The 26,294-nt window shown below is 34.0% G+C and overlaps 1 protein-coding gene across 6 annotated transcripts in view; it reads left to right on the forward strand.

Moving 5' to 3' along the window:
• Window positions 1–26,294, forward strand: part of RALYL (RALY RNA binding protein like) — a 350,333-nt gene that overhangs the window by 295,912 nt on the left and 28,127 nt on the right. For all 6 annotated transcript variants that reach the window (XM_026049673.1, XM_026049672.1, XM_026049674.1 and 3 more), the window contains 3 exons: window positions 4,611–4,643; window positions 19,604–19,651; window positions 22,190–22,353. In XM_026049673.1, coding sequence (XP_025905458.1) covers window positions 4,611–4,643; window positions 19,604–19,651; window positions 22,190–22,353 — 245 coding nt within the window. The remainder of the gene's footprint in view (window positions 1–4,610; window positions 4,644–19,603; window positions 19,652–22,189; window positions 22,354–26,294) is intronic.

The raw sequence follows: 26,294 nt of genomic DNA on the forward strand, positions 1-26,294 counted from the left end.
TTTTTTTTTTTTTTAAAGTAGAGGAATTAGAGAATAAAATGTGAGCAATACTGCCTATAAAATTCTAAAGAAAGATGTTTTCTGATTACTACTCCCTGTAAACTATGAAGTTAAAATTCTGAGAAAAATGCAAACCTACCTGATCACTGTGAATGACACAGCATTTCAGAGTTTCTTTTGAAAGTCCTTTGAAAAGTAACTTGTCCTTGGTTATTATTTTAAAAAACAAATTCATGAGCAAACAGGTGGAACTATAAATCTGTATCTTCTTTGACATCACACATTTTTACCAAATCTTTGGTTTCCAGAGATGTACTTTGCAGAGGGATAAACATACTTGACAGGTAAGTAAGTCAACAGCATCAATCATATAAAATACACATTAATGCTATGCAACCAATCCATCAAGTGATTTTTTTTATAGGCTGATTTACACTGCTAGAATGTAAAGTTTGAATCATCTGGGTTCAACCATTAAAGAAATTAACTCTTCCAGTGCCCTCAAGAACTGGAGTGACTAGGCTTTGTGTCTATGACTGTCTTTGACTCTTTAAAAAAAAAAAAAAAAAAAAAAAAAAGAAATTTGTTCCTGACCACGGCTTTCCTTGATTTAGATAAACAATGAGTAGCCAGATTGAGATCCCTATCAAATGTTCTTAACCCTTAGAGATGACAATATAAGATCATCACCAGGAAGAATATATTGATTCAAAAATCAGCGTTGCCTTAACAAATGACTTCCTGAAATCCCCCCTGCCTATGTGCAGAAATGATATTGTTAGTAAAGTTATCTCTCTTTTTGTCCCTGTAAATAGATTTTGAGATGGAGAAACAAGGATTTTAAAGAAATTATATTTGTGTATATATATGTATATACATATATATTTGTGTATATATATATATATGTATATACATATATATACACACACACATGTACATATACATATATCTTGGGTCAGGCCAGAGATATAAAAACCTATCTTTCCTATAACCTTTATAGGACAAGTATTCAAGGAAAGTGGAATTGCCTTTGGGATCTTCCTGCTCCTAAATGATTTGTTTACAAGGCATATAGGAATTCATATGACCTTACTCCTCATACATCTTTAATTGTTTGCCTACAAACTTTGAAATATTTGTCCATCTACATGTTCATTCCATGTCAAAGATGTGATTTAGTTCATTAGCATTAAAATAAATAAACTCAGCAGCAGAAAAAAATCATGAAATTAGATTGTTGCAAAGTGATCATGAAGTCGTGAATATGTATAAGTACCTGAAGGGTGAATGTAGAGAGGAAGGGGCCAAGCTCTTCTCAGTACTGACCAGTGATAGGACAAGGGGCAATGGCTGTAAGTTGAAACACAAGAATTTTCATCTCCAGGTGAGGAGGAACTTCTTCAATATGAGGGTGACAGAGCCCTGGAACAGGCTGCCCAGGGAGGTTGTAGAGGCTCCTTCTCTGGAGGTCTTCAAAACCMTTCTGTGATTCTGTGAAGGGATGAATGGAAAATTCCTGACATACTTATTTCAAAAACAGGATGTAAAAGTGCTGGTAAACATCATTCGTTCAATTCATTGCTGTGCCTGCTTTGTTTGTAATAACTGCTTTTTACTGAACTGTTTACATAGAACAAAAAATGTTTTTCCTCCTCTGAAAAATTGTCTATTATATATAGATAACAAACTCAGACCCCTCAGAAATTCATAGCTCAGAATCACAGGGAAAATGAGTTCCAATAACACTATTGATTAGCCTGCCTTTCTCCTGTTTAAATCAATATATTGTCCTGACATTTTGACAGATGAACTTTCTGATGGGAAAACCATTTCAGAAAAGTTAAATTAAATCCTAATCACTCAAGATTCATTATAATTTCTACAGAATTAAAACATAATTACCTTTGTTTACAGCTCAATTTAGTATTTCTTGCATGCTCAATACACTTTTGCAAGAAAGGACATTTTTTTTTTATTTTTTTCATTGACATACATGACAACACTTCTCTCACAGGCTGTCAGGATTGCTTTTTTTGAGGTGTATTTTATTATGAGAGATTTCTATAGAACTCCAGAGAGTTTGATATATTATAAGCTAGAAAAAAAAAAGTTAAAAAAAATGTATTATATATTGATGCATGTCACCAATAAAGATGTTGTAGTGTGTTATTAATGTGTTATTAGTGTGTTGCAGTTTTAAAATCTTTATATTAATTTGCCATATACTGAATTATCAATTTAAATAAAAGGTCAACAGATAATTATATTCCTTTACTATAAGGAGCACTTGAAATTAAAATAATGAAGCAAATGATCTAAAACCATTTAGTCAAATATATTAGAGAGGGTTCAAACTTAGGGCAGCAGTATTTAAATCAAATTGAATTCCATCATAAGAATGGATTTCAAATAGATTTTTAATTGCAGTATTTTATCCACGGGGCATTATACCACACGCTTTTCATTTGCAAGTAAAATCCACCGGTATTTCCTCCATGAGCATAATGCTATTATAAGTCTCTACATCATGAAGTTTTTATATGCATTCTGTGTATGAATATGCAACAAGGCTCTCAGAGTTTTCTCTTGTGGCTTATAATTAATCTCTCAAACCAAAGCTAGAGTACTTCACAGGTCCAGTTCATTTCATTAAGCAGGTAAAACAACAAAAACAATAAAAAAAAGATTTTTTTTCTTCATACATCAGAGCAAACATGCAAAGATCAGACACATTTTCTGAACTGTAGTATCCACAGGAGGAAAAAGAGGTGTGTGAAGAGTGCAGCCTCAGGCTTATACTGCTTTTCCATGGAACATGGTGCATATCAGGACCCACACGCATTAGCAGTTTTCTTTCCTGGCCTCCTACTTCCATGTCAATAGCAGTCTCTGAAACAGATGAAAAAGCCAGATGTAGCCACGAGGACAATGAAAAAATATTTTGTGGATGTATTTTAGCCTTTCCTCAAGCCTTATGTAAGAAATGTTTGCCTCTACTGAAGATATAATTCCAGGAAGACAGGTTTAAAGAACACTTGAAGGCATCACTGTAAATGAAGATAGACTTTTCAGTTATTTTCACTAGTCATTTTGGAAAATGTCTTCTTGAGAAGTAAATGCCTTGCAAAAAGCCAGCTTACATTTTAAAAGGCAAAATCGTATAATCCTTTCAAAAGCACTGTGTCAAATTTGTTCTGAGTGTTTTTTTTTTTTTTTTTTTGAAAACATTGAAATAATGAATGTAAATGTTTCTGTTTGCTTTCCCACAAAGGAATACATGAAGAAAATGTCTTTTAAAAAACAGTCAAATGCTTTATTTAAAATCTTATATTCCATTTCAGACTGTGGGATTGATTTGATTTTTGATGGGAAGGGTCATCACAGGTGAAATGTTCAGGTCCTGTAATGATTTATTTCACTTTTCTTAGAAACACTTTTAAAGACTACATATTCATTTTCTTTACTTCACAATACAGTTCTCTCAGTGAAGTTTAGTGTAATGCAGTTTCGAATCATGTTTATGTCAGGTAACACTTGAGTATAATTTTTAAAAATATATTTTTCTAAAGGACTTGAAACTCACATGCTGGTGATCCTAACAAATACCYGACGTCAATAAGCTCATTGCAGCCAGAAAGTGTTCCAGAATTAAGGCTAGCACTTCCAGCAGGTATTGGAGCAGAAATGCTGTATGAGAATGTAAATGAGGATTTTTAGATTGTATCTGGCTGGGTGTAAACCAATCATAGAACAGTGTGCAGGTGATGCAGCTCCTTATGAAGGTAGAAAAATTAGCAAGCTGTTTGACAGAGTGACAGAGTCACTTTATATATTTATATGTGTGTGTGTGTGTGTATATATATATATTATATATTAATATATAATATAATATATATTTTTATATATAAATTTATATATATATTAATTTTTAGAAAGAGGAATGTTTCGGGGTCTATCAATCTAGCACCATTCACATTATTCAGGTTCCAGTGCAATCCCAATTGTGGCATATCTGCAGAAATTTGTGGGATGAAGCTCTGATCACAATACAAAAGCAGATGATTTTGGAAAGAAAACAAAATAGGTATGGAGCCCTCAGTTTAGCAAGAAACTTAAACCCATACATAAACCCATACATAAATTAATGTTTAAAGTTAAAAACAACCACAACAGCAAGAAACCCACTATATTCCTGAAACAGAGCCATCAAGAACCGAAAATACTTGGATTTATATGGAAAATGAAAAAAAAAGGGGGTTGGTGACAAAGTATTATTTGTTCACTTCAAACTTTCCATGTAAATATGTACACAAGTCATCTTAATTTATGAAATTTTAAGACCATAAGATTGCTACTTTGAAAACTATTTTGTTCCTAAGACAAATTGGGGATTTTTTTTCCCTAATCAAACTCATAGAATAATGTATTGGACCTTTATAGTCTTCTATTGTTGTCAGATTTTGTATTGTTCACCAACTAAATTGGATATTGAAAATGGCTGTTTTAAATTCTGCATATAAATATCCTGAAATATTCTTGCTATATATACATTATAAGTATTTTATATACATCATAAATATGCTTTAAAACTTGTGTTATTTACTTGACAGACTTGAATCAAAAGAACCTTTCCTGTCCGTTGGGTAAGTAAATGTATTTATATTTTTCAAAAATCATACTATACAATTGTGAGATTATGTTTACATAAATATCCTGTTTCAGTGCTATGGTTATTTACAATACCTATATCCTCTTTTAATATTTTGGTGACTTACTGTACCTAAGCTTATAAAAATTACATATCGATTGATAAAGTCAGCAATTGTGGATATCTCATCTGCAAAAATACCAAAAAGTACTTTTTGCCTCTGTCAGCTAATTAAAATTTGTACTGAAAGAAAAGAACTAGTTAATCGTTGCATCGATAGATGATTGTTTTATTTTTTTTCACTATTCTTTCAATCAGAAAACATTCCAAATATTGTCTATGCCAGTTGCCCATGTCATTGAGCAATACTTTTTAAAATAAAATTTGCAGCTATATTTCATTGTATTTATAAAAATTAAATATTCATTACCTTTATTAGATGACATTTATACTAATTTATGTATTATATACAAATCCTGATTTCATAGTCTCATAGACACTAGTTATATTCTATACAGGAAAATGATTAATTGATCTTTCCTGAAATGTTTCTTTAAATGTGATGTGGTCTGGAAATATATCATTTCTTGGTAAATGGTAGTGCATTCTACGTATTAATCTTTATTTTACTTCTGAGTCTGAAGTTCACTTTTCATACAGTACTTGGCCTTTAGCTTCTTCCTTTGAAAATTTCCTAACTCAATGTGTCATTTTTTTTCTTCATTTTAACCTCATTTTTCTTCATAAATATATACTCTTTATYTCTCTTCATTCTCATTCAGAGCACCATATGCTTTGTGCACCTAGGAACATAAATGGCAGGCAAAAGTTCCCAATGCAAAATGATCAATGAAGGGCTAATTCTACCATGTAATAATTGGTAGCTTCCAAGATGCAAAACTAACACTTGGTCAAAAAACTTGTTCAGGTCCTGAAGGGAATATTAAAAATAGACAACAAGGTAATTTTGAATACTTTGAAGGAATTGTTTCATTTTGGATTTATTTGTTTTCTTTTTCCTCCACGAGCTGAGTGGTGAGTCATTGAGTAAATTCACATTATCACCACATAGTAATTGTGTGTAACTTTTTGCTAAACTTCATTTCTTTCCAAAAGTCTAATATGAGTGAAGAGACTCAACCTCTCTGCAAAGCTTCACAGAAGTTTATCTTGAATGTACTCAAAGCATTTTTTGCACACACATATAGATCATGCTTGAAAATGTATGTCATCCCTCACCTCTGTGCAACTTTTGCTTTTTACTGCTCCACTTTCTTCACCCAAAAGGAGATGACCTCTGACAGAAGCCTGAATGATGTACAGCAAATCGTATATTGCAAGGAGTGGCCAAAGCAAATGACTACCTCTTGGTGCTGAGGCAGATCCTCCTAGTCCTGTGTTAATTTGAGGTTCACTTGTTCAGTGGATGAACTCTCTGACACYCACATCTAAAGTTTTAGCGAGACTGACAGCTGCAATCATAACCTCTTTAAAATACAGCAAGTAGCTTTATTACTGGAGGAGCAATACTGACTCCACCTCAATTAGAATAACACATGGGTGCCCCTAATGCCCCTTGCATTCAGAAGTGGTCAAAACACTGATCTAAATCACTTTTGGTTGACTACAGATGACGGTTCTGCAAGCCAGCCTTGCATTTATCTCCTTTCTGCAAGAGAGATTTGTTTCCACGTTTTCATTTTACTGCCATCAGGAGCCTAATTACACGTCTTTGTTTTGCTGTGCTGAAGTGAACAGCTGCTTGGCACTTTTCCATCCTTAATTCTTTCAGTAAGGTAGAAGCTTCAGAATGTGAAGCACTGCATCCAAAAAGCTCAAAATTACAGCACTGTGCTTCTGCTATCCCTGCTTGTGCTGGCATAGGCTGCTGCCAGTCTCTCTAAGAGATTAGACTGCTAATGCTGTTACTAACCATTGACCAAGCTGTTTCATTACAGCTGATTTGCGGTAACTATTTTTGTATATAAGCTCATCACTTAGTAAATTCCAGATAATGTTATATGTAAACTGGAGATGGATCWTGAGCCTGAAATATAATATTCAAAACTCATTTCATAAGACCTAGCTATTTCAATATAAGACTTGTCATGGTGTTACATGGTCAGGAGGGGAAGGACCATACTCATTTTGTAGCCTTTTCATGCAGTGGGACTTATTTTTTGAATGTATTTAACTACATCTTTTAGAATATCATCCAGTCTTTGTTCTAAAACTACTAGTGGTAGGAAATCCATCCTAATCACCGATTTTCAGACATTAAAAAAATGCATGTGTAATTTGGTAGGTGTTATTTAAAAGATGCCTTATATTGCTGTGTTCATAAGATGCAATAAGAAAGAGTTGTGTTGTCTTGTTTTATTGTTTTCTTTTGCATTGTTCTGTATTCCTTTGTTTTCTTTTTTTTTTCCTTTTTTTTTTTCCCTTCCAATAAGAATTTATATTTATCTACTGGCAGCTGCAGAGAATGGAATTACTTCTGGATAAGCAGGCTCCTCAGTGAGCCTACCTTTTAAAATGGATATGTTTTACACATCTGGTTGTCACCTGAGATACAGTCTGTTTGTAGCTCTTTTGTGTAGATCTTTAAGAAAATACAATACAGACCACTATCATTTTCACCTTTCTTTTCTTATAATGAGTCATTTGCTGTAAACACTATAAATTTAGGTGGAAGGCCCAGAGAGAGCTCAATGTGAAATTAATGCATTGCATGCATTTGTTATGTGATGAGCAGTTGTCTGTCTAGAGGGAACAGTGAAGTAAAAAATGGCAATTATTGCTGCATTCTTGGCATTCTCAGTAAAGAGATACAAATATCCCTTTCTCARCAGAGTCCTCTTTCTGGAAAGAATATAAACATAAGCAACTCTGAAAAGCCATGTTTTTTTCTTAGAACAACCTAAATCTTTTCAAAACAGTGGAGAAAGTAGATGAGGTGGAGGAATCTGTGTTACGAAGTACCCCCTTTTTTTTAATATCTAACTGGAACCATTATCCACATTTCTTTCTTTCTTTTTTTCTTTTTTTTTTTAATTTCCTTCTTTGTTTTTTTTTTACAACAGATATGAGGTTATATGGGGTTATAATGCACAAAACGGATTGTATCCAAGTGACATCTTTTGTACAACATATACTGTAAAGTTTTGCCTCTGATTATCAGATAGCATCAGAAAAAAAAAAAAAAAGAGAGAGAGAGAAAAAAAAGAGAGAGAGCAGAGAGAGAGGAAATGGGCAGATGTTATCCTCTATTTCCATACAGCTTTTGGAGAGATGAAAATGATTTTGCTTGGGGAGAGTGAAAAGTATAAAGAAAAGAAGAGACACTGGAGCATCTCAATATCAATAGAAAATGAATAAACGTAGTAAAAAAAAACTAAACATAATTTCATAGCTCTGGTTCATGTGGGCTTGGGCCAGGAATTCAAGACCTGTGGAAATGAGAAGCAAAGGAGGAGTGAACACTCTTGAAAATTATCTCTTCCAACAACTTACTATAAAGGGTTAGCCTTTTCTATAAAAGTCTGTTTTCCGTTATTGGAAAATTTGGAACAATCTCAAAAAGGCAGACATCACTCAAGTTTATAAAACAATTTTGCTTATAGGTCATGCTGAAGAAGGAAAAATAATGGTGTTGATCTTCTTGCACTTGTTCCATCTTCTGGTGTTTCTGTGCCATTTCTCCTTATTTAAAGAACCTAGTTTTATATATTTCTACTCTTCTGAAATCCAAGTAATTGTTTTAGAGTTATTGTCTCTCCACARTCTTTTTAATTCTATTCCATTTTCACTTGTGACACAATCAAAAATGCATATTATATAGAAATTAGACTAACACATTTGGCAAAAAGATTTTTTTTCATAATTCTATTAACTTTTATTATCAACAAGCGCCAAAAATGCTCACCTTAACAAATCCTCTTCCCCTTTCTGACCTTAATAATGTCAGTAAAAATATGCTTCATAATTGAGAAGGGCAGCAGAGCATGAGATCTCTCTCTTTTTTCACCTTCCTGGTTATTCTATGCACTTTTCACTTTCATTTGGAATTTATTTTAAAAATAACATCTCTGTTATTTCTAGCACCCAAGACTTTAATTCTATTTCTGTATTTCTGGAGAAACATACTCTAGGTTAATGTCAAAAGATTCCTCAATACATTATATCTATGCTCTCATTTACATATGAGGCAGGTTGATCTCTAGGGATCATAGTGGAGAAAAACTAAAGTGTTAGGAAGTGTTTCAGAAGGAAAAATCAAGAGGATAAAGCAGAGACACAGGTTCAAAGACTTGAAAGAAAAGTCTAAGAAAAAGGACTATAAAAAAAAAAACCAAGAATATTCTCTTATAATGGAAAAAAWWAWKGRAAAAAAAAAAAAGATAGACAGTATTTTCTGGATATGCTTTGATGTTACTGCGTCTTTTTGGCCGAAAGGCAGAAACTGTTTGAACTAGGAATTAGACAAACCAGTGTTTGCAGAAGTCAAGGTTAGCTTGGTTCATACCTACATACTTCTGAGAAGTCAAGATAGCATTTAGTCTTCAGCCATCTCTGTGGGGTGCAGGGATAAATAGCCAATAGTAAGCCAATAGGCATATGAAACAACTTCACAAACAAGACCTAGTACTCTCTGCACACGATCACTGCTGGAAATCTTTGTGACCATTTTCTTCCTTAGTATGATTATTGAAACCACAGATATTTTCACATGTTTCTAGATCATTAGGAACAAATTGTAATTTAGCATATCCCTCCTTTATGAATATATAAGATATATAATAACTCTGTAGTTTGTTATTTTGAAGCTTTGGGGCCAATTTCAACTTTATAAACATGTTATTCAAATCAGTCAACCTTTGTTTGGCTGTGTTTGTTCTGTACATATTTTTCCTTTTATTTTGGTATGATAACAGAGACTAAACCTTATTTACAGACCACCTTATTTACAGGTGGTCTTATTTACAATATACGTTAGTATAATGTCTTCATATACTTTCATTTGACAATAAGGGTTTATAGTTTATGGTGTTTATAGTAAAATTCAGGCCAGAGACTGACCAAGCAGTAGAAAAAAATGTTGATTTTAAGGAATGTCTTAATTTGGGCTTTTTTGCTTTCTTTTGTTTTGGTCTTGGTTAAAAATATGCACTGAAGTCCAAATTTAATTAACTATTGAATCTGGGGATTTTTGTTTTTTCATGGCTAGCCTGGATTTTTGGAATACTTTATTCTTCTGCAGGCCAAATTACACTTCTGGTGTCATACACATCTGTCATACACATTATCGTAAAGGTTATAACAATTTTATTGTTGATGTATTGAAAAATAAAAAGGAATTCAGGTCAAATTCTCTGCTGTGCTAGGAGAAATAAACAGGAATAAAGGACTGGATTTTTTWAATTAAAATCTTCAGGTTTCTTTCTAAACTCATGTAGGAATCAACTTTGATAAAAGAAAGGTATTATTTTTCATAAAAAGAATAGAATCAAAATTCTGAGGATTTGACTTAAATGTGAAGGAGGGCAAATCAGTGTGGAATTGTCATGTATGGTCAGCAACTGCTGCTTTRTACTGCCATAGTAGTGACACTGTAGCTATCATTAAAGTATTTTCTTAATTTTATCAGAATGCATCCATTTCTAACAAATCACGAGTTACAATTTGTTTTGTTTTGTTTTGTTTTGACTTTTCAAATGCCTCTAATATTGCTTCTATTTCTATAAAAAATAGCCTTTCTGAACTCTCTGACCGTTGGATCCTGCAGTTCTTACTCTTCAAGGGAACAGGAGGCTGAAGCATCCATCATCCTGTAGATCCTCATGTCAAACATTGTTCATAGACAGAGTGTTACCAGAAAGTAATTGTAAGTCTCAACATATCAAGAATTTTAGAAAAATCAATTATTTGCCCCAAAGTACTTACAAGTTATGGTCCTGTTTTATCTCTGACCATCTAGATTAAGGGACAGAAGCTATAGGCAGGTTTTCAGGCACACTGTGAGCTTCAAATAGTCAAAATGAAAAATTACTATCAGATTGCATTTTTTTTTCTGTGAACTATTTGTTGAATACCAGAAAATGGTGAATACCTTCACAGAAACTGCAGTTGATACACAAAGGAGAAAGAGAAATATTTCTCGAATAATATGATTCATCCTGTGGTTCCATCCTTTTTAAAGTTCAAGAGGACACAGGATAAAAATGAGAGCTACATTTTCTGTCATGATGAAATTAGAGAAAGCAAAACTAGAGTTTGTTAGTGTAGCTTGTATGTAGTACAGCAATTTGTCCCAGTAAGCACATCTTTTTAGCAGAGGTACCTGAGAGATATTGAAGACTGTGCTTCCTAGAAAAACAATTTATTTTTATGTACATAGACACTCATACACAATCACGCGCATACACATATCAATCATGATTACATCTAAAATCTGGAATCAAATACCATTTGGTTTCAGCCAAACCTCGTCTAGGCATCAGTCATTACTTGTATTTCATGTTCTGGATGTATTTTATAGGCTATAAAACTGCCTTGCTGCATACAGCATTCATAGAAAAATAATATCTTAGTCATGTAAGTCCTATAAGGGTGAAAAACGGTAATGTGGTTTGGCTGGAAAAACGCAAAAAAAATGTTGGGGGTGAGTTCAGCAAGTGGAGAAAGGAAAAGAAGATATGGATTCTGGAAGATGGTGGTTTAAATTAACAGACAATAATAAATAGATAGATAGATAGATAGATAGATAGATAGATAGATAGATAGATAGATAGATAGATAAAATTAAGTTGCCCATGATGTGCCTGAACTGTTAGTTTCTAATGTGCAATGCCCAGAGTGATAAAACATTTGAAATGAAGCTTTCCGTAAACATTTACCATCAATGATACAAACTGAGGCAAGTGCAGATCTAATCTGACAGGAGAGAACCGCTCTGCTCAGGGGCTGTTACCACAGGATATAGGGACACACACTGCAGAAAATGTCTCTAATGGAAATGTAAAACTGCCTGAGCCTCCTTTGTGCTGCCATCTTCTTAAAATCTGACATACTATCAAATGAATATATATGGAAGAACAAAAGGTGGAAATATTGGTCACCATGATGATCACCCTATCTTAATTAAGAGTGGAGAATGTCTTTGTAGATGAGAGACTAAATGTATTAATATTGCATTTTATATACAAGAAATACTTTTTGCCGGGGCTGATAAAAATAAAGAAACTTGAGGAAATGAGTCTCCCAGATAAGGTCCTTTAGCATCTGAAGAGATGAAGAAAAGGAAAAGATGGAAAGAAATGCATACTGGACTATCAAAACTTGCTTATTTCAATAATCAGACCGTAGATCATTAAGTTAATGAAATACATGTGCATAATTAGTAATATGCACTTGTATTATTAAATTCTGAAAGATACTTTACAGTATATGAATAGTGTGTCTGAATCCTCTCTGGGGATACTCATCTTGAGAAAATTTGTAGAGGCTAAAGAAACATCCTTGCAGCTTAAATGAAATAGTGGAACAGGCAAAAAATCCTTATGAGGTTTCTCTATGTAGTCTCTAATAAAGTCCTCTGGCTAGTATCAAATATGCCTCTTTGCAAATTTAAATAAATAAATAAACAAATAAAATAAAATTAATCAATTAATTTTAAAAAGGACCTGTAGAAAGACTGCAKCTATATGTCATAGCCTCTTACCCTCTGTGTGGAATCTACCATATGTCTGAAAGCTACAAAACCAGTGCCTTGAGAAGTCACTGTGCTGGTTTGCCACCTAGTATATCTAGATGTGTTATTGCCACAAAAAGTCTCTTTCTCTTATGAGGAAAAAATATAATGGAAAAGTCCTGATAAATGATTTTGTTTGATCCCTTGTTTTCAATAGCTTTGTTCTGGATTTATGGTGAAGGAGTTGAGTATAGTGACATTTGAATTCCCTACTGTAAATCAAGGGGTCTTTATCTTGTGATCTTAGTAATTCATTTCTTTCTTTTTTTTTTTTTATTGCTTAAAAAAAAAATAAAGCATGTTTCCTTCACTGTGTATTTAAAAGGGAACTGACACAGGCCCTTCCAGATACATAGATTAGTCAGAAATCCAGAAAAGTGTAGTCAGCATATGTCTAAAGATACACAACTGGTTGTGTGATGTACAGCTATCCTATACAGTCATCTCTGTCAAGACTAGAATTGTATCTGGACCTAAGTTCAACTGTGGAAGCATTACCTTTTTATCATATGCACTTCTCACTTCCATTTACTATGAAAATGATTGTACAGTGTGGGAGGAATTCAAAAATACTCTCTTAGATTAAATGTATTTTGGCTTACATTGTAACTTCACTTGAAAACCGCAGCTTTGGAGAAACAAGCAGTCTTGTCTCAGCAAGGAGTACTCAAGACAGTGAAAATATTGGCTCTATTTATGTCTCCATTTTACTATTCAAACCATGAGTTACTCAATCCAAATGAATTAAATTACATGAGTAAATTTAGTGTAAATAGGAACAAAATTACATTTAAGTCTTCTTGACCATTTGAAAGCAGTAGGAATTGGGAGAGCAGGTGTTGCAATTCCCTAGAAAATCTGAACTCTAACATTGTCACATTGTAATTAATTAATCCTTTGTGAAAGGTGCTTTTCTGTTTCATTCAATGCTTCTAAGACTGCTTCGCTGGAGAGTATATAAAGTTTTCAGTTATCTGCTTTTATAGCCTTAAGTCTTTCAATTACAGTGTTACCACTCGATTTTAATTTATCTGTCTGCTGTTCAGTGAAACGCTGTAGAAACGTTTCAAAGCTTAAACTCATCACTTATTCCTACACTTGTCACTGATAGTCTTCTGTGCTTGTCAAATCAAGTTAAATGACACTCCTGCAAAGTGTACGATATTACCAATAAATTGGATAATCAATCACTTGTGTTTCGTTTGACAGTAGTGCCTTGAATACACTGAATTTAGAATACACTTTTAAGAAGCTGAGCTCATTATGCTTGTACTAAGGAAAAAAAATAAACAAAAATAACAATAAAAAGTCCTGTGTGGTTATCAAGAATTTCCTTGCCTATCTTTACAATTAAAGAGAAACAGGCCACTTGACATTGGAAGGCTTTTTCATTACCTCAAGTACAGCAGGTTCCCAGGAGAAAGGAAAGAAATTGGAGATTATATTTGATGAGAGAAAAATAGTATAACAGCAGGAGGAGGAAGGACAGGGAGAGATTAAATAGATTTATTTGGGTTTCTTGATAGAGAAAACTTATAAATCAGTATTTTGTTTCTAAAATGCATGAGACCAGAATGGCTCATATAGACTGTGCCTACCACCACAGTAAGCATTTCTAATTTGTAGTACTTCTAATACGTAGCACTTATGCTGCATAGAAAATTTTGGGGGCTACATTTATGGTTGAACTCCCTGCAGTACTAGCACCCATTTCGCTGCCAAAATCAGGTCTCAGGCCACTGATTCTCCAGGTCTGAATATTAAATATGTTTTGCTGAACATTAAATATGTTTTGCTACTCTGCTTTACAAGCTTTGTCTAACCCTCATAGGGAAATGTCTAAATGACTTACCTGCCTAACTGAATATTTGCCCAAGTATTACCCCAATTTCATGTTGGCAATTAATACATTCAGTATGTTCCCCCAAAATATATTTCATTAGGAAAATAGTTTCGGGGAAAGAAGAAGAGGGTAAAGACAATATATATTTGAATGCCTTACTTAAACAACAAACAAACAGAACTAGGAAAATCCTTTTATTACCTTATGGTTACAAAACCATTATGGTAATTTTGAAACAAGCAATGGGGGATTTTGGTGATAAATTGTTGTTGTTTTAACCATGTGCCTATTTAACACATTTTTTTCCTGCAATTACTTTTCCTTTTTGCTCCCATCTTTTTTTTTTTTTTATTTTATTTTATTATTTTTTTTTCCTATACATTTCCAGGAATATACTAGCTGAAAGAATCACTGGCAGTAATTATATCAGCAAAAAACAGTCTCTGGAGACTATTCAGCCTGAACTGCAAAACAGAAGTGTTCTTTCACTTCTAGCAGCATCCTCTACCTTAAATAAAACAAGATAATTTCTAAAGTAAAGGTGGTATTCAACCTGCAGAGTGCGTTAGTCTTGGAGACTTGCAGTCATTGATAATTGAATTATCAACTAATATGTTAATTAGCACAGATCTAATTTCTGTCTTTGCAGAATGTAGGTAGCCCTCTACTGAAAAGTGGCCTGAAATCTCCACCTTTTTTAATAGCTCATGAAAGTAATCACCATCTGATTGATTTTGCTATCAGAGAAAATTTCTGCCTCACACTTAGTCCCTGGTCACTACATTTTTTTTTAGAATAACACTTCAGTTTAGACTGATTCTCTTTTTCATTCAACAAGAACAATTTCTAGCAYTGTTGTTTCATGACAAGAGAAATGATTATACAAGTGACTGGATTACTAGTTTGAACCATTATGTTGATATGTGCCATCTAAGAAGAGTTTGATTGAAGGAATACTGTTTCTGTTTTTAATATTTTTATCCAGCCCTGACAGCAGAGAAGCAATTGACAGTATAAATGGTGATAGTGCTGTCAATTGAATTAAGATACATTGTGTCTGGTTTGTCAACATCTATAATTTACAAATAAATCTCTGCCCATGAATACCTACAGAAAGGAAAAAAAAAAGATTAAGGGGAAATCACACACAAGATGGAAATTCTTGTTGTTCTGAAAACAAGACAATCAAATTATGTTTTATTTGCATTAACTATTCTAAATTCAGATTAACTCCACTGAAATCAGTTACATAACTGCTGTATAGAGCAAAGTAAATGAGAACAGAATATCAACATTAATTTATAAAAATATTTTTGTATAATAGAGCACAGAACACAGTAAAGGCTAAACAGTAGTGATACATTTTCAATATATAATGTCATCAGATAAATAAGGACTTAATGTCCTTATTTATCTGATGACATTATATATTGAAAATGTATTGTTATGTTATATTATTAAATGTATTGTATGTTATGTTATTAAACATGCATAAGCTTATTTCAAAAGTGCAAAGGCAGAATTTTGCATTTGCTTGACACACGTATAGCTGCTGATATGCATATGGAAGTTGAAATATAGAATTACATCTCTGAACATCCAGTCCTAGAGGCTTTCTTTATTCTTCAGACATACAGAATTTAAAATAGACTTAGCACTAAGTGAAGTGAAGCTAAAAAGATACATTATTTTTCTCCATCTAATACTGATTGTTTTGGTCAGAATAAGGAACCATGACTTGTGCTTAAAAGAAAAACCTTTTACTGGTGAGTTTTCTTTGGTCTCAGTATTTTTACTGCCTTTCATTTTAATAGCACCCTAAGGTGCACAGTTCTGATTTTAATGCTACAAATACGGCAAGACATTTGAGGGTAAATAATCCATCTGTTTACAATGCCATCATGAAACTGCTGACTCCACTGACTCTTTTAAACCTTTTCCTGCTTCCAGCTTTCTCAGTATTTGGTATTCTACGCCATGCGAGTGATATCTGTGTCCTTCTTAATACAGGTTGGTGGGTTGCTAAGGAATAACTCTGAAGGGGCTGAGCCCCACAGTCACCTTGATCTCAAAGCCAATGATTATCCACAGTGAATTTCTGYTTCATGGTTTATATCACAGCACTGACCAAGGCTTTGGTCTATTCCTTGGCCTTCATAGATACGAACAATTATGTCTGCAGTGGAGAGATATACTGGTTGCTTTCACAGCGCAATTTCATTAATACGTTCCTACCATCACTGAAAAATCATCATTCAACTTCAAAAACAAACAATCAATGAAACAAACAAAACGTGAGACTGATTTAAATATATATCTATGAGTTTTATTCTATATTATCAATTTTGGGTTTTCTCATCATTATTTATGCTCTTTACAACACACACTCAGGACAACGTGAGCCTCGCATAACATCTTGCCTTCATGTGCTGCTAGGTCAGCAGTTGCTGCTTAGGACACTTAACTTTACCAGTAACACAGGAACCATCACACTCTGCCCACGCTGCCAGAGCTGCATACAGAATTTCAGGGAAAAGAGATGAAACACAGATCATGGATCTAACAAGATTTCCAAAAAATTTAACCCCATTTTTACGTATCTCCTTATTCCATAATGGTCAACATCTACAGATAAGATCATACAGGACAACTCTTCTATTGTAATTTTAATGTCCAGTATGGCAATTTCTACTTCCTGAAAAAAAAATCTAAAGCAGCATCTTTCTTTAAGGACACTAAATGGATGGGTAAGGAAAAAGAAAAGAATCAAGCACTTGTGGTAGTCAATCCACTTCCGTTCCCTCCCTCGATGTTGAAGTAGCTGATGCTCCTTTTTTGCTTAAGATCCCAGCTAAGAAGTCTCTGAGCCTGCTCCTTCCTGTGCAACTCATTCTCCATGCAAAAAAAATCTGCCAATGCAAAAAGCTCCTAATGGCCTGTGAGAGGAAAGAAGATATTTGCTGCTGGACTCCCCAGTACTGTGGGAGAATGAGATTTAACTAGGAGGGATGCCTTGAACAGTAAATTCAGACTATATTCAGAAATATAAGCAAAATAGCTCCTGCTAGCTTGCCAACTGTGCTAACAGGACACATTTAGATATTACCATATGTTTGTATCTGGTGCCCCAGCAATGGGGTCAGTAATTTTTGGCAGAGAGTGCAGTAGGATGGACATATTGGATGATATATGTTACAAATAAACCTGTGGGTATATCGGTATCAGAGACTGACTGTCATGCAAAATTCAGAATAACTGCAGTTATCTCCTATTTCAGTAGCAATGGGTGGCTGCTTATACTACGTCTGAAAGCAAAGCAAACTTTAAAGACGCTGCATCTATAACAGAGCCATTTAGCTGGCTCCAGGTGCAACTTACTACTACTGGGATTTCCCAGGATAAGATTAAAGCATAGGGGCAATGCCTGTCTTCTTTCTTTGAAAATTTTTACCATATAATAGATGTTGATAACCAATGTGTTTCTGGGCAATCAGAACAAGCATGGCTAATATCAGATATTTCTGAAGCAATGAAATGTTTTTGAAAGGTAATATAGGCAACCTATAAAAACTCACAGTAATTCATAAATCACATTTTTTATGTGATAATCAGGCTTCAAAATGTACTTGTACTTTTTTCTGCTCTGGTTCCACTGATAAGCATTTGGACTACACAGAGAATGGTGGGTTTAAATTACAATTACAAAGCTGAAGGAATGGAAGGATTGAGTTTGGTTTTAAGGTGGAAGTTATCTGAACAGGGAATAAAGCAAAAGAACAAAATTCTTAGGGGGCTTGTTGATGTGAAAAAATGCTTCTTTCAAAAGAAAATATAATCCTAGATTTTACATTGTATTAAAAAAAAAATCTATGACATATTTTTCACCAGTTTAAAAACATTTTATATAAGGAATTCTGTGGGACAACATTTCCTCACTGATATAGTGACAGAGTGGAAAGATAAAGAGAAACTGAGGAGAAAAACTGCCAGTTGTCACACCACAAACCACTTTTGGCATTCTCCCAACCCAAAATATCCACTGACCTCTGCTCCCTAAAACAGCTGACGACCCTTGTCCTCTTCTCCATCCTAAGCCATCTTTTGAGCCTTTCTCCACTGCTCAATCTCTGTCATGAAATTTTGTATATAAAAAATCTGTCACTTAAACCCTATAACAGTCCTGTGGCCCTTACTGTCTCTTATGGGCCAGAGCTGAGTGCCTCAGAAAAAGCAGAGATGCCCTTCAACTTTCTTCTAGCTGGTCTAAAGTGAATTGTTCTTCATCAAGTTTGTGGTCTTCAAATCTGAAAAACTGGATTTATTTGGTCTTTATGCAAATTTAATTACTATCAACCCAGGTTAGAATTTTCATGTGACGGATCTTCGGAATTTAATCTTTTTTTCTTCAAGTTTTCTGTGCTCTTCTACTTAAAAAGAACTGAATACTAAATGCAAGCTTATTGCATTTATTAATCATTCAGCTAAGTAAAATCATTAGCAAAACATTAGCATTGAATACCTGCAAATAAAATCATGACTTTGCTATCTCTTAATTCCTTGTAGACAATTTGTGAAGTGAAAGACAAAATAGGAGATGTTGCAGAAATTAGGGGAATCTTTTCTTTTGGCTGAGTTAAGGTAAGACACAGAAATATGATCTCTGTACAAGGTCTAAATAATATTATTTAATATGTTTTTAGCCCATCATTCCCACTAATCATATCTTCTGCTAGATTCTAGTCTCTCAGGGTGGTTCTATTTAATATTGAATGGAAAATATATAGAGAGTTATTCCTTCTTAAAGAATTTGCCAACTGGACTGCAGTCAACATGATCTCTTTCTCTTCTAATGAGTTTCTTTAGATCAGAAAAAAAAGTCCAACCCTTTCCACACTTTTCAAGAATTAAATCAATTTTCTAGTTCCTATCCTCACCCACTCACTCATTTGCTAATCTCTCACACATTTATCAATCTTTCTAGTCCACTGATTATGTCAATATAAAAAGTGTTTCAGTATTAGGATATGTTTTCTAATCACTCAGAGAATCATACTATAATAAAACTCTAATGAGAGCGCTGTCTGAATTTCCTTCTGTATGTGCTGTAAGCAACTTTTACTCTTTTGATTGCCACAGACTTCACTTCTTCTAATATAATTTAAAATGATAATGGACRATGGCATGGACAATCTATGCAATTTATGTATGTATATGTTCATACAATATGTAATTGCACAGAGGAAGTGGAAATATTTTGAAAAATGCATAGGAATGTGGTAGTAAACAAAAATTGACACAGATCTATTAAGGAATTATTTTCTAGTAGCCAGATCATTTTTGTTTTTCTCTGTTTTTTCCACAGTGGTTATGTCTTTGATTATGATTACTACAGGGATGATTTCTACAATCGGTATGTGTGGTTATATTTTTTGCACCCTATACAATTTCTACTGTTATTTCATAGTGGGTTTATATTGTTTGGATAGGTCTGTTTTGATTTTGAATGTTACTGTTTTCATTATTTTTATTGTGCATCAGAAGACTGCTTAAAGAGATGACAGGCAAGATTAACTCCAATATCTGCTCATTATATAGCTCTTTTTCCATTAATCATCTCTGGGTTTTTGAGACTTTTTCTGTGCTGAAAAAAATCAATGGTGGTTTAATTGCCCAGATTTCCTTCTTTCAAAGTTCTTCCAGGCAAACTTTCACTGCAGCATATACTAGCTGTAAAATTCTTCACATGACAATCCTGTCTTCGTTTTTTGTTCATCCACATGTATGACAATATGTGAAATGTTGTATTCAATGTTGTATTCAATAACAATATGTTGTTGAATGAAAATGCTGTATTTCAAACATTTTTCCAACAATTCTTAGAAGTCTAGAAGGCTCTTGAGGCAGGACCACAAGTTGAAAAGCAAGTTTATATTTATGGTAGGGAGCAGAGGGTGAATGCCTGAGCAATGAGAAATTTATGCCTTGTTTTTCCCACTGACACACAGCCCAGCTCAGCACAGTGGGAATTTAACGGTATTTGTGAAGGTGTAGCAGAATCAGCTACATGTCCCATGTCTTTTTTTTTTTCCTCCTGAAATATAATAGTGTAGTTTATAAAGCAGGAAAAAAATTTGACATTACTCTACCTACCTCTTCTAATATGAGATTTCTTKTGTGTCTGCTAATGTACAGTTAACATATTTTTAGGAAATGGAAATGCAGAAAAGGATTCATGACTGAATTTCTGAACTAGATATGTCTGATCCAAAAGTTTAGAATCTCAGAGAACAGTGGATTTTTATTGTTGTTGTTGTTATTGTTGCTATTTTTCTTTTTTAATATTAATTAGTTTTCTAAGGTCCCCTGAATTATTCAGGGAGAATACATTTATCTTATCTGAGCTAAAGCAGTATAGGGATCAGAAAAGGATAGCAATATTAATGTTATCAAATAAATAGGAATGACAGTCATCACATAAATATACATCACATAAATATAGGAATGACTGTCATCACAAGCATATGTAAGTATTTCTTTAATCAGATAAACACTAAACCTGTATGTATTTTTTATATTTATCTTCATTGACAATTGTTCATCTATGGTTAAAATGGCTAGAATCCACTTATTTTTTAGAATACTGAAAACTATAGATTGCAACTTCAATTGGAGACATGGGATCACTGCAACATATGTTGCAAATAGTTATGACAGGAAAAATGAGGAGCTGGTTATCTGTAGGATTATGTACAGACAACTGTACAGATTTTAGGATTTAAGCATTGCCAGAAAACAGACTAAAAGACTTAAGTTTCATTTTGCTTTCTGCTCAGTATGCTGTTAGGCACAGTGATGACTGAACTGTGGTTTCTTATGTGTTTGTTGTCAAATATGTATCTGTTTTCCCAGCCAGGGGACAGTAGACAGAATTGTCTGAAAATTAAACACACAGTTATAAATTTACATAATTATGAGTTGTAAGAATCTTTTGACAGAAATTCAGGAATGTCACATAATGAGAATATTGTTTATCCTTCGATTTCAGCCTGAGAACTAGAAATGTTCATTCAACGAATTTTGTTCTCTCAGTCTGTCCTGTTCATCGCTGCAGCTCTTTTGTTGTATAAAAACATGCAGTTTTGGATACTTCTTCTATTGTCATTATTTGTTTCTATGAGATTAATCAGCTGCTATTAATTGCAGTGTTTTTAGGATTTGGGTATTTGTGGGATAGGAACTGTAGTTCAATTAGGATATAATCTTTCATTGATTGTAGAGGTAATTCTGAATTTTACTTCTTTACATTACTTACTGCAATGCTTTTTGTTTGAAAAAGAGTCTCAACCTATTTGTCTTAATCTTGATTTAGTACTTTAGTGATTCTAGATAGGTTAATAAAGAGAATATATGATGGAATCTCTTTTCTGTGGACTCTGAAGGATGAACAACTCCCATATTAGAAAGACATTTTTGCTGTTTTACAAACTGTAAAGTGTTTCTTTATGATGATGGTTAGCCTCAGAAAAGTTGATGTATTTTATTGTCTGTACTGATAGCAGACAGAAAACAAGAATCTAAGCCACATATGTAGTAAATGAACTGAAATGTCACCACAATAAAATGTACTGCTGTTACTTATGTGCAATGAACTGATGTGGACCTGTGGAAACAGGTAATGGATTTTCCGTGCTACAGTTAACAGACTCCTGTGAAGTATCCCTCACTTAAGCTATGCAAAATCTGAGTTATGCACTAGGTTGTGACTGAAATCCAAATACAGTACTTAGTGTGCGTAGGTCCTTGAAATCTAATTTGCCTGTCATATAAAGTGATTATGGTTTCAAAGGGTAATTTTCTCAAAGGCAGCATGAAAATGTAATTGGCAGTGTTTCCATGCCATGAAATCACAGAAGGTGTTATGTAGTTCAACTGAGTTCATCTTTTCTAGGTTGTTTGATTACCATGGCCGTGTCCCCCCACCACCACGTGCAGTGATACCACTGAAGCGTCCTCGTGTGGCTGTGACAACAACTCGCAGAGGCAAAGGGGTATTTTCCATGAAAGGAGCATCACGATCCACATCAAGTGGGGCTTCCTCCTCAGGATCTAAATGTGAGTTGTTCATATCATTGGGTTTTATTGAAACAGTGATTCTGGTAACTTCTTCAAAAAGCAGACAGTCTAAATGATAGCTCTGCTGGTTGCAAAAGCTGCCATGATTTTTCTGCAAGTCAAAGAGCATCAAGTTAAAGGCAATTCATTCAATAACATTTGATATTCTTCATTCCTTCACCTCAAATTAAGCATATTTAAATTCTTCTAGCATCCTGAGTGCTTATGCACAATGAAGTCTTACAAACTGATGACAATAATTCAATGCTAACAACCTAAACTCCAGAAAAACTGAGGGGTGCTTATCTCAGTGGAAGCTTGAAGATTTCACTCCTGTGGAAATTTGTTTGTCTCTTTTTTGGGGGTTAAGGGAATTGTGTGGGTTGTTTTTTTAGTGAATCCTTTGAAAACAGACAGACTCAAACACCCTTTGCATGTTCTCAAGGGAAAGTAAATCATCAGCTGGAGGGGTTGTCCAACCCGAAGTTAATTTGCCTTAGAATAGCTGATAAACAATAGGTATTCCCGTCTCCGTGTTCACAACCTCCTTACCACATAGTATTTCCCAGAAACTTCATCTTCCTCTCCATGCATCTTTCAGCACCCACATGTCTTCCCTTGCCCCTTATGTGGAGTGAAACTGTCCTTGGAAGCATCTCTGGAAGAGGAAGAGAAAGATCAGGTAGGGATCAAATATCAGAGAGGCTGAAGGGACTGTGAAAAGATACTTGTAGTACCAGACTGCTCAGCAAAACACTTTACTCTTTTACAAAAAGCATGGAACAAATGAATTCACCAGCACTACACCTAACTTACACCTAACTGTAAAAGAAGCTAAATATAAGACAATTTTATACTCTGATTGAGCAAGTTGTCCAAATCTCATATGCTAGCATCTAACAAAGATGATTATTAGTGAGTTCACTAGGATTTAAATTGTATTTATTGATGGCAAATTCTTGAATGAAAACTTGTAATGAATATATGTGATGGGGAAAAAAAACAAAAAAGAAGTATGACAAGCAGTGCAAAAGATGGAAAGATAACATTTCATTCCAAGGGAAAAAGAACTCAGATGATTCCTTGGAAGGGTCATGTTCTGGGAAACAGTCATTCTTGAGGKCTTGGAATTCAGGCTGGAAAGCTGTTTAGCTCATAATGTAGCAGAATAATGTATAGAATTTATGGATATAAAACTAAGGATATCTTGAAGGAAAATTRTTTACTCTGTACATGACCCTGCTTCCAGAAAGATGTGTCTAGATATTCAGCCCACAAAGCATGAAGGATGTTAAGACAAACTGAAAAGGTTTCAGAAGAAAACCTTAGGACAATGGATAAAACACTGGACCTCTTCTTCCAGATCTGATTCAACTTCCTTCACCCTCAAGACATACCAGAAACCTTCCTGTGGCTAATGACTAAAATAACCTATCTTATAGAACCATTGGGAGGAGAGGATTGTAACTAGTGGTAGATTTTACTAGTATCTCACTTCATTCATAAATGTAAGTATGACTTTTGGCCAACATAGACTTTCCACACTGTACAAGCAGGTGCAGGAAAATGGTGGGATTCCCTACTGTCATGTCATTTTCATTGGATTTGCAAATTCTATTCAGCTCAAGGATCACAGGTTAACAACTTCTGCCTTAAAATAAGGCAGAAGCTTATTGGAAAAAAAAAAAAAAAAGAAAAAAACTTCTGAGTTTTAAAATAAAATAAAACAAATGGCAAATGGCCTTTCTTCTTGCAAAGATCTAGTGAAGTTTGTCAACTTTAGTCTAACTTGTTAGGTAGCCATTACAAGTACTAAACAAAAGTATTAAGGTTGAGATGATGTTTTGGATGATGTATGTGCATTAGATGTCTGAACTCCTATTAGCCAATGGACTGGACTACTTAGTCATTGGATCCTAGGTGATGATTCAGGTCGTGCTGAAAGAGGCACTTTTTGGTTGTACGGTGAAATCACCTTCCAGTGTGATTTGAGGCTGCATTTGAATGAATTGACTTGATCACTGTTAGCAAGAATGGGAACTTTGGTACCTACTACTCAAGAAATATTCATCTAGGTGTCATATTTAGAATCTGACTCATGTTTTCTGGGAGTTCTATCATCTTTACTTTCTGGAAGGTTAGCTTGTGTCTACCCCATTTTCAAACACAAATCTTGAACCAATTTCTTTGTCCATAGTCACTCTTTTTTTTTCCTCCCCTAAATACTTTAAATAATGAATTCAGATTCCTGGTATTGATTTAAATGGAACCATATAACTCAGGATTCAGTTTTAATAAATTTAGAATTTAAATTGCTTTGCTAGTCTTTTACAATTCTTGAGTCTTCGGCTCTCCCATAGTGAATCTAAGCTTTAATAAGTATGTGTGGTTGTAGACTTATTCAGTAATATCCTCTAGTTTACCCTTTACTGCTGTTTAATCCATATGAAAAGTTAGTGTATAGTTTCATTCAGTTCACTACTTCTCCTAAAAGTGTATCTAAGAAATCATCGCTTTTTTGGACTCACTTTGCCTTGGTGATTTTAGGTGATGTTTTATCTTTTATGTTTCTTTTCCAGCATAAGTTAGAACTAGGAAAGCAGAGAAATTTGGCATGAGGAATTCCTTCACACACAAATCAGTATTTCATGATAATGAATGGGAACACATAGAAATTCACTCCTCAGAATATTCATCACATTTACTTTATTACATGTTCTTCATTTCATAAAATATTTTACAATATCATTCAAGAATGAAGTAGTGCTTAGTACAGAATTCAACACTAGTCCAAGAATGATGACCCATAGTTGCATGCTGTGAGATCTCCAGCCATGATGCTTTAATAACATAGAAATTGTGCAGAACATGTAAATCATTTAATAGAAGAGCTTTCATAAGTATTTCTAATATACAATGTTGGACCTTGATGTAAGCATCCTTCAATAGGTAATTCTATGGATTCAGGTGTCATGTGAATTCTGCAAATATCAGTCTCCAGGTGAATATTTTTTTGATTCAGCTCTTTATAATGCAAGTTACATCACTAAAAGATGAGGGCCTTCTGTTAGGTTTATCCCCTTAGTTCTTTAGGCATTTGGAACACAGCTGCAGAGACTATTTTATCATAAAGGAATAAATTTCAGAAAATATTCTTTTGCATGCAGCACACCTGAAAATAAATTGGTTGATTTTTTTTTTCTTTTCTTTAAGAGGATGGTGACACACAGTATACAGACTTTCATGCTTGATTTCCCCATAGAATTACTTCCCTTTTTGTCAAGTCCAACCAGCCCATCATAAAGGTAGAAACATGATTWTGTTGGCTTGGACAGAAATGTAATCAGCTTACTGTAAGACATTTATCAGAGAAATAAGTAAGCCATTCCCTTAGGGTCTGCAAGCTGGAAAACAGAGAATGTGTGTTCAGTTGCTTCTTTTACCATTTTATATGGAAAGTTCATACATATATTGATTTGTGGGATTAAGCAATTTAATATTTTGTTGTCCCTCTTTTTTCATCACTAATTTGAACTTCTTGAACTAACTCACTGTTAATTAGAATTGCAATTTATTGATAATTAAGTAAAGGTTCTCTTCAATAAGGAGAAATACAGTTTGTGGGAAATAAGTTATTTTGGTTTTAATGAAATTCAAGGCCATATACAGGCTTAATCTCAAATTGAGAATTAACTATGTCAAAATGGTATTGCCTATGCTTGAAAGATTTCATCCCCAATTGGCAAAACTCTCATGAGATCACATTCCCTAATATACTTTTCAGACTTAAGTAGAAATCTCTTAAGCGTAACTATTCTCATAGCTGTTCACATTCAGACAGGACCCAGAAAATGAACTCATATATATACAAGTAAGGGTGAGAAAATTCAGAACACAGAAAAGTCATCTGTGCGATTGTTAGGAATCAGAATCAGAGGAAT

The sequence above is a fragment of the Nothoprocta perdicaria genome, unplaced genomic scaffold (genome assembly GCF_003342845.1).
Source record: "Nothoprocta perdicaria isolate Ctin4 unplaced genomic scaffold, notPer1 scaffold_60, whole genome shotgun sequence".
Taxonomy (NCBI): domain Eukaryota; kingdom Metazoa; phylum Chordata; class Aves; order Tinamiformes; family Tinamidae; genus Nothoprocta; species Nothoprocta perdicaria.